Here is a 10,062-nt window from a genome sequence, read left to right as displayed (position 1 = left end):
TTTTATTTTAGCAAAACGTACATGACCCAACCTCAAATTCTAAATATGATCAAGAGATAAGGTAGAAGATAGAGTATTAATAGTATTATCAGTTAATGAAGCAGACTCAAAATTGGAATCAACACTGCTCTTATTAGAATTATCAAGGATGACAGTTATGGTATTTACAAATGCAAAATCACATGAATCAATGGGAGAAAGAATATCTGAATGCAGAAGGTATAACCCCTTCTAAAGTCTACCAAGAACCAGCAGCTTCTTCACAAAAGGGCCCTGCAACAAGATACAAGTAGTAGGTGTGAAAAGTGCATAACTAGTTAAGTGTAATAACAATTTAGACAAAGAAAATAGATTATAATGAAATGAATGAACAAAAAGCACATTAGGAAGAGAAATATCAGAGGATAGAGAAAGTGTTCCAGTATAGGTCACTTTAACCTAGTAGCCATTGGGAAGAGTTAGAAGATAAGGAAAAGTTAGAGGTTTGATATTTCTAAGAAGTGATTTATAAGGTGTCATATGATTAGTAGCACCAGAGTCTATAATCAAAACATTACTCTCTATTCTAGAAACATTGCATGCAAGAATACCATCAGAACTAATAGTAGTAGAGTTTATCATACCTACAAAATTAGCAGACCCTGAAGAAAAATCTTGAGCAGTAGAAGAGACTTTAGACTACTGGATAAGAGAAAGGAGCTAGTCATATTGCTCCTTAGTCAACACATGACCTCCAACATCAGTCTGAATCACCTTAAAACTATCTGTTCAAGAATTCTTAGAATGCCCTGCCATCTGAGAGTGCCCTGCCAATTGAGAATGCCCTGTCATCTGAGAGTCACAAACTTGAGCACATGCAACATTTATCCTTAGTCTGACTCCAGAACCAGTTGGATAGACATGTAGTTTATAATACTTCTCAATGGAATGACCAGGCTTCTTACAATACTTGCAAACCAGGTTCGAATTAAATTCTTAGAAGGATCAAAATTGATTCTCTAATTGTATGGCTTTTGAACTCCAGTAGAAAGTGGTTTCAAAACTGCAGTAGTGAATGGTGTAGACTCTAAGCTGAAAGAGAGAATTGAATTTTTAACATCTGCCTGACTCTCATCCTCAATGAGAATTGCATAAACATTATCTATATTTGGAAGGGGTTTCATCATCAAAATATTTCTTCTCACGTTGGAGTAGTTCTCATTTAAACTCATTAGAAACTGGTGAACCTTTTGGCCTTCTTCTATCTTCTGAAAGGCTTCCTTGCGCCCACATATACACGAAGGATAGGATATAGAAAATGCTAGCTCATCCCAGAGTTTCTTAATCCTATTGAAATAAGATGCAGTGTTGGAAGATCCTTGAGGTATAGAAGAGATTTCCTTGCGTATCTGAAATATTTTACTCCTATTTGGCTTTCCATAATGTTGCTCTATTTCCTTCCATAATTTTTCAGCTGATTCTATGTACATAACACTCTCTCTAATTTCCATGTCCAAACTATTCATAATCCAAGCAATAGCCATATCATACATCGACACCAAGGCTCATACAAGAGGGAATCTGCACTAGGTTTAGGAATCATTCCATTAATCAATCCTAGCTTGTTTTTACACGAGAGACCTATCAGTATTCCTCTGCCAACTCCCATAATCCAAACCATTGAATATAGTGGCAACAATAACAGTTCTAGGAGAATCGGATGGATATAGATAGAGTGGGTGCGAAGGTTCCACAGTAGAAAAAGTGAACTCAGGTGATGTAGATGATACATTTATATTCGAAGTACCGCTAGTAGTACTCATCGTGATTGTTGAAAAATTAGGCTTTCAAATTTCTGAAAACCAGTAACAGTTAATCACAATCAACTAAGTAGAGTGGAAGAAACAGTACTGAAATTCCTTAGTAGAACGAAAAAGGAAGAGATGCAACCTAAATTCACCGTGAAAATCAGAAAAATGGAGCTCCGATGCAGCCGTCACCGGAAAAAGCAGAACATGGAGAATCTGACCCCAAGGGTACTATCAGACGAACCGTATTGTTATAATCTATCGAGCTCTAGGCTCTGATACCATGTTAACATCTGAAATCGAGATCAATGGCGAAAATTTGTGAAAGCGCACCCAACTGTTAGTGGAAATGTGAAGAACAGTAAAGAAAAAAATATCAAATCAATTTTATTGATATGATGTCAAAAATGAATTACACATTTGGGAAATAAAACTCCTAACTATATATACAAAAAATACATTTGGGTCGGGTCAAACAATAAATAAAAGAATTAGTAGCTAAGCCCAAACGTTACACTACTAGACTGATTGGGCCTCTCTCTGTTACTAGGCTGGCCCAAACTAACTTGAGGTCCAACACATCTCGAGCTTCTCTCATGTAATGATTCTAAATTTTGATGAGTTTACTTTATAAGATTCTCAGTTTTGAATTCATATACTGTTAAAATTTTGGGTTCAAATTTAATATTTATTGAGATTTACTAGATTTTTTATATAAATTTATACTTCATGTCAAAAGTTACATATAAGTTCTTTTGAGCTCGCAACGTAAAAACTACATCTGCCCCTGCTCTTCTAAATGGCTGAATGATCGATACATGGGAGAAACAATTTGAAAATTCCAGGTACTAATCTAAACTACAACAATCTGTAAGATCTCATCCACTCTAATATTAGTGAGTAAAGTTACTCTATATATATACTTACGAGATAGAGCAATATATTAGTCGAGATGTATACATGCGAATGATTCAATCACCACAATTATAAATTCAGAAAAGAAAAGGAAAAAAAAAAAGCAATGTACAGCAAAGCAGAGGAATCCCGCGTTATATAGTCAAGTCACAAGTGGCTGAGCTTGGAATCTATAATGCAAAGTAGCTTTTGGATCTTTCTAAAAAGGATGCCATTATTACTGCAATTTGGGCTATTGACTTTAGAAGTCGTTATGCCTCTTCTTCTTTTTTCTATCTTTTGTTTTGTATGATTGTATAGAAGAGTCGAAATCTCACCTACTTTTTTGCATGTTAGTGACGTCTACTTCTACGCGTCTATCCACTTGGAAAGCACGTTTCTGAACAAGCAATCAAGATTCCGCTGGCTCTATGAAATAATATTGTATAGTCGATATTAAAATAATAATAATTTTATATATATATATATATATATATATATATATATTGTATGTTATATATCAAAATGATATAAATATTATATACTTTTTTGGTTGTCAAATATAAATAGTTTGTGGCGTGGGTTAAAATTAAAAAAAAACCCCTTTATTTACACTAGTACGTCCATCTTCTTTTTCTTATTATTGCTTATTTTATCAAGTTATATAATTACTACTTGGCTTCATCCTAAATTAATTAGTATTTTCTGATTTAATATTAGAAAAATTATATATATATATATATATATATATATATATATATATATAAAATTGGTATCGCACCGAAGAGGTTCACCGACAAATTGCCCTAACATTTTCATTTCCTTTTTATCAGCGTTCGAAACGATACAATCACTGTTTAGTCTATATTTGTGAGGAGGAAATAGATCTACATTACTAACACCGCAACGATACAATCACTGTTCCAATTTCTTGTTTTTCCTTCGGGTAGAAGAGATCCACAAATAATAAGGATATATAAGGTTTAAAAAAGGAAAGAATTTTTGGAAGGATTGAAATCGCACACTTAAAAAGAACTGCAGTTATAACTATTACCCACAACTCTAATCTCGTCGCGAAAAAGATATTAATATACTTGCGTACAATAAATTAATAATTATGAACTACAGTTTATATTAAATAAACGACTTGTCGTATAAAAAGAACAGGCAACTTAGTAATTCTTCGTTCAGTTCTTTGACTAATAGCTAAAATCTTTGAAACTTGTCTCATTATGTGCCGTTCTTTTGAAATGTGTCATAGACCAATATATTTAAAAGCTTATATTATGTTATATGTCTTTTTACGTGCGGGATTAATTTTTTTTTTTTCATGATTTAAGCACGTAAAAGTTCTTTTTAATATGAGTAATCATGAAACTCTTTTTAAAACCTACGTTTACTTTGATATTGTGTTGAATCCTAAATAATTAAACATATGATAGTTTGCAAAAAGTAAAAGTTAGCAGCTGTCGAGAATTATAGTAATGGTCTCCAGCGGTTTTTCTGAAGAAACTTTTCTTGGATTAGAAGTTGATATTTTTATGATAAGCTATAATTTCGTGTTTTAGTCGCTTATTACACCCTAATTCATTGCACTTTACTTGTGTTGAACTTTAATTGGTAGTGTTTTTGCACTTATTGTGTGTTTTATGCCTTGTAGGAGTGATTCCGAATTATGTAGATATTGTAAAGCTAATTCTACCTATTTTGAGCTAATTCTAGCTATTTGGAGCTTTGAAGTCTGAATAGAAGCCCAAACAATTAAGCCGGGATCACGTTCGAGGGTCAAAAACCAAGTCTGGATGTCAAAAATTTGAAAAACTCATTTAAGGCCGTGCAAAAAATGGCCAGAAATCATATTTTGAATCGTTCTGGAATTTTCCACAACCGCGCAGCATGGGGCGGCGCGGCATGGGGCGCGCTAGCCCAAAAATGTTAGAGTGACTTCCCAATTCCGCTAAAAAAAAGGTAGTTTCGTCCAAGGTTTGTTTTGGGGACGACTTAAATACACCAAAACACCATTTTAGATGGACTTTTGACACAATTTCGACCTAAGGAGGCCAAGGAGGCTAAGGAGAAGTTGGAAGAACACAAGCACAAGGATTTCATCATTCCTTCCTTACTCAAGATTCGGGTTTGGATTGAATTTATGTTTTCCTATACTTTAGTTATATTTGTGAAGAACTTCTCCATGTCTATGGAGTAGATCCAACTAGGTTTTGATGGATTTGGTATATTGATGATTGTTTGTGGATTATAACTATATTTTTATATATTTGAACCGTTTTTGGAAGATTTAATTATTGCATCTATATTCACTTGTTCTTGTAATCGAAAGAGGCATAACTTGTGATATCTTTGCATTATATTGGGGGTTGAGTTCATAGATTTTTCTAAGTAATCGAAAGAGGCTAGTTGAATTATTGATTAAACATAGTTAGGAGAATAATCGAGAGAGGTTCTCCTAAAGACCAATCCATTACGCATTCTTGCATATCTTCAAAGAGTTTAAATTGGTTCATATTGAGAGGTTAAGACTTAATCAAGAGAGGAGTTTCTACTAAACAATTGTACTAATAATTAAGTGAATTCGAGAAACTCACTTGAATATTAGAAGTGAATTATCTAGAGTTAAATTCCAGACAACTATCTTGCACCTATCCTATCAAAACCCCATTTTCTCCCATTGATATCTTCCTTTGCTTAGGCCTTGCTTCGATTGTCATTAGTAAATTAGCTCTAGATTCTTAATTAATTTTAGTATTAACCACATAAATCTAAATTGTTGATCATCTTGGATAGCATTCTAGCTACAAACTACGATAATACTGTTTAACTCCAATCCCCGTGGATACGATATTATACTATACTATCTTTGACTATGCGAACACAATTTAAGTGTGTGTTTTGCGCTCGTTAAATTTTGGCGCCGTTGCCGGGGATTGGCAATCAATAGTGTTTGAAATATTTTGTAGTGCTAATTCAGGAATTTATTTTTTTATTTTTTTTTTATTTTTTATTTTACTTTTATTTTGTTCTTCATGGGTTTCTCCCCCGTGTATAGGGCAACAGGTTAAGTCCGCAGTATATGACATGATCTTCTTGTAAAGAAGTAATACCCTACAACCCGAAATTGGAAAAACACCTGCGGCAATTGAGGAAGGAGAAAGAGTTTACCGTAAGGTTCTTGGGGAAACCTTCAACCCAAGAACACATGTTTAATAGCGATGACAATGAGGTATAGGCAGCTGCAAGGATAGCTGCTAAGGCAACCCATAGAGCTGCTGAGGAAACTATCGAAGACAATAGGGGTCGAAGATTCAATCTAAATTGACCTTTGATTGAAGACCATTGCGAGAATGCGTTACTAAGGCTTGGTAGAGCATTGGGTGACTACGCCAGACCAGTCTATGATCAAGGATTCTCAAGTGTTAGATCATCTCCAATTGCAACCAATAATTTCGAGTTGAAGCAAGGTTTGCTTCAAACCATTCAAAACAATTGCATTTTCAGAGGGAAGATAAACGAAGATCCAAACACATATCTGATGGACTTAGAGGAGATTATGAACACCTTTCAATACAATGGGGTGTTACAAGATGCAGTGCATTTAAGGGCATTCCCCTTTTCACTTAAAGATGATGTGAAGCAGTGGCTTCGACGCTTGCCAAATGGATCAATTAGAACATGGAAGGAAATGACCAGAAAATTTTTTGATAAATATTTCTCCTCAGCTAAGACGGTCAAGTTTATAAGAAAAATCCATAACTTCTGCTAGAAAGAGAATGAAACTGTTTTGAAGCATGAGAGAGGTTTAAGGAGATAGTTAGGAGGTATCAACATAGCGGAATTGAACTCTAGATGCAACTCCAGAATTTTGGGATGGATTGACACCGACCTCACGTAGAATATTGAGCAATGTAGTTGGAGGCCCCTTTATGAAGAAGACTCCAGAAGAGATAGTTACAATTCTTGATGAGTTATCCGTAAATACTAATCAGTGGCCCTCTAATAATATGGAAAGAAGAAAATCAACTGGTGTTCACCAAGTTGATTCTACTATATCTGCGCAAGTACAACTTGATGCTATGGCTAAAGAAATACGAAAGCTAACTGTAGCTTCGATGCAAAATGTACACCACGCAACTTGTGATATATGTGGAAGAGGACACCCTACTCGTGAGTGTCAAGCCTCAACTGAGGAAGTGAATGCGGTAGGAAACTATAATTTTAATGCAATGGGTCAAAGGAACCCTGATTTTTTATGCAGTTCACCTAGGGGTACTGCAAATGCATGGCAACAAAACAACTCAGATTTCAGAAACAAGGAGCTCCAGGTTTTCAAAATCTATAGAGGCAGCAGTATCAATCTTCACAGTTGAATCAACCCAGCATAGAGGATCTTATGAAGACCTTAATTATCAAGACGAGTGAGAGGCTTGATGCCCATGATGAAGCTATCAAAGAATTGGGTACATCTTTTCGAAGTCTGGAAATACAGGTTGGGCACTTAGCTACTTTAATGTCTGAGAGAGCCCCAGGAACACTCCTGGCTGATACAGAAAGAAATCCCAAAGAAACAGTGAATATTGTAACTTTGAAAAGTGGGAAAGTGTTGAAAGATCTCACCCCAATCCACAAAGGTGCGAGACATGAAAAAGAAAGTGGGGAGCAGCTGAAAAGTGGTGTCGAAAAGAAGAAGGAAGAAAACTCGAGAAGGGAGGAACTTGAGACAAGCAAGCATATGCCTGCGTTGCATTTTCCCCCAAAGCTAAGTAGAGAAAAGCTGGACAAACAATTCGAAAGATTTCTAGATGTGCTGAAACAGGTTCATGTAAACCTACCATTCACAGAAGTGCTCTTACAAATACCGGCTTATGCCAATTTCTTGAAAGAGATACTGACAAAGAAGAGGAAAATAGAAGAAATCTCAGTGGTCAAGCTCACAGAGCATTACAGTGCAATATTGCAAAATAAACTCTCACAAAAGTGTGGAGATCCAGGAAGTTTTACCATACCTTGCTCTCTAGGCACTACTAATTTTGATATATCTCTATATGATTCTGGGGCCTCAATTAATTTAATACCTCTATCCATTTATAGGAAACTGGAGAAGGAGATTGAAGAGATAAGGTCTGCACTAATATCTTTGTAGCTGGCAGACCAAACGACTCTAATACCTGAGGGAATAGTTGAAGATATCTTAGTTCGGGTAGATAAGTTTGTATTTTCTGTGGATTTCATAGTGGTTAATATGGAATAAAACAAAGAAGTCTCCCTCATCCTAGGAATACCACTCCAAGCAACGGGTAGAGCAATATTAGATATACATGAGAGAAAACTCATGCTTAGAGTGGTCAAGGAAACTGTGACTTTTGAAATGGATGTAGAAACGGGGGTAAAAATGGAAAAACTATCTGCTAGTGTTGTGTGGAAAGTGAAGGGCATGACAGAGAAGGCTACAGTGAGTGAAAAAGATATGTGTGGGGTGTACCCCAAGAGGGCTAAGAAGAAGCCATCTGCATGGATGTGTGCACTAGTTCGGGCGCGAGGGATGGAGCCCAACTTCGACTCAAACGCCGACTAGATATTCAGGAAAGTTTTCCTTACTTCTTGCTTTTATTTGCATGTCATAGGGACATGGCATAATTTAAAGTGTGGAGTAGGTATGTATATATGTATAAGATGTATAAATATCTATGTGTATGCATGTTTTTGTAATTCATTTGATTAAAAATTTTAAAAGTTTTTATTTTTCCCGACGATGGATGTCATTCGACAGGTTTCTTGAGGGATTAAGTTGAAAAAAAAAATTAGGTAGTATAATAATTTCCTCTTGGTTTTCCTTTATGCCACAGTTCTTTTCCAAGGATTTTATTTGAACTGGGTGTAGTTAGTTTTATTAGGAAACCTTGTGTTGTGATTTGAAATGAAAGCAATATCTCTTGACTGTATTATACCTTGAGAATAGTAAGTGCTTTAGTTGTAACGCTTAGGCTCAGTTTTTTACTCTTGTATAAGTACCTTAAATTGTATGATCTTAACTTTGTTTAACTGCTTTGACTAGAATGTCTCGATGAGTCCGATCCTGAGTGAGTTATGTGTCATGTGTGTGTGTGAGATTTCGTATATTCTGTGCATTGCATTTGATGTCTAAAACTTGCCCCATGTGTTAGCAAAGTAAAATAGTAGTTTTATTCAGTCTTGGAAGTGATATAGGCATTTCTTTGTTTAACCAGTTATATATTGTACTCACTTAATTGTTATGTATCTTAGTTGACTCCTTTGAGCCTGTAATCCTATTTCTTTGGCAACCACATTACAAGCCTTACCCAATTATTTGAATTGACCATCTATTTGAACCTTCTTACCTCTCACGAGCACTTGAATTTGTTATGAGTAAAAGTTAAAGTGCGGGGTGTTGGTTTGGCCTTTGAGTGGAGCTATTGAATTAAGGAGAAATATACATTATTTTGAAAAAGTAAGAGCCACTCAAAATTTTGTGGTAATTCTTAATGTATTTGTGCTTAAAGAAGTTGGGAGTTGACATATATTGATGTAAGGGTGGAGTTATGGTTTGACCAAAGTATGGCATTTTGAACGGTCAATTGTATGTATTAAAGTGCTAAGGGAGGTGTAGTCAATATATCCAAATGTATCCTAACCATCCCGCAACCTACATTACAACCAAATAAAGTCCTACTTGATCCTTGACTGAATGAGCTCAATTAGTAGAGTAATACATTACAGGCAAGCTTATGATACGTCTTTTGTAGCACATGAGTATTACTTCTGAGAGTGAGTGAATTCTTTCTATCTTGAGTTCCTAATTATTCTTAAACCTTATTATTTTTGGAACTACTCTCTATTGTTGTGTGAGGGCACTTGATTCACGAAGGAAAGATAATGTCATTGACCTCTATGTTAGAGTAAGTGAGCAGGTTGTGAAAAATACATGGTGCTTTTGAGTCAAATCTTGAGGCGAGGATGTTACGGTATTATGCTTAATTTGTTTCGATTATTTTTGGTATGGTGAGTTAGGAGAGTTGTTTAAAAAGGTCGTATCTATGTGAAGTGTAGTTTAATTGCTCGAGGACGAGCAATGGTTTAAGTGTGGGGGTGTTGATGGTAGACTATAATCCCGTATTTTAGTCGCTTATTACACTCTAATTCACTCCACTTTACTTATGTTGAGATTTAATTGGTAGTATTTTTGCACTTATTGTGTGTTTTATACCTTGTAGGAGTGATTCCGAGTTATGTATATGTTGTGGAGATAATTCTAGCTATTTGGAGCTTTGAAGTATAAGTAGAAGCCCAAACAATTAAGCCGGAATCACGTTCGAGGGTCAAAAACCAAGTCTGGATGTCAAAAATTTAA

General features: G+C 35.4%; 2 protein-coding genes across 2 annotated transcripts; one reads left to right on the top strand and one right to left on the bottom strand.

Moving 5' to 3' along the window:
- Positions 1–998: 998 nt before the first annotated feature.
- On the bottom strand, positions 999–1,523 carry LOC138910125 (uncharacterized). The gene has a single exon (XM_070201348.1). It carries the CDS (start codon positions 1,521–1,523, stop codon positions 999–1,001), a length of 525 nt encoding a protein of 174 aa, XP_070057449.1.
- A 5,563-nt stretch (positions 1,524–7,086) lies between these two features.
- On the top strand, positions 7,087–7,836 carry LOC138910124 (uncharacterized). The gene has a single exon (XM_070201347.1). The coding sequence runs from the start codon at positions 7,087–7,089 to the stop codon at positions 7,834–7,836; it is 750 nt and encodes a 249-aa protein (XP_070057448.1).
- Positions 7,837–10,062: the final 2,226 nt, after the last annotated feature.

The sequence above is a fragment of the Nicotiana tomentosiformis genome, chromosome 4, assembly GCF_000390325.3.
Source record: "Nicotiana tomentosiformis chromosome 4, ASM39032v3, whole genome shotgun sequence".
In the NCBI taxonomy this organism is placed as follows: domain Eukaryota; kingdom Viridiplantae; phylum Streptophyta; class Magnoliopsida; order Solanales; family Solanaceae; genus Nicotiana; species Nicotiana tomentosiformis.
Note: the sequence above shows the minus strand (reverse complement) of the source record. Positions and strands in the feature narration are given on the sequence as shown.

Bases quoted from the DNA above. Each gene is read 5' to 3' on its own strand.
- LOC138910124 (XM_070201347.1), top strand. From the start codon at position 7,087: ATGAAGACCTTAATTATCAAGACGAGTGAGAGGCTTGATGCCCATGAT.
- LOC138910125 (XM_070201348.1), bottom strand. From the start codon at position 1,523: ATGGCTATTGCTTGGATTATGAATAGTTTGGACATGGAAATTAGAGAG.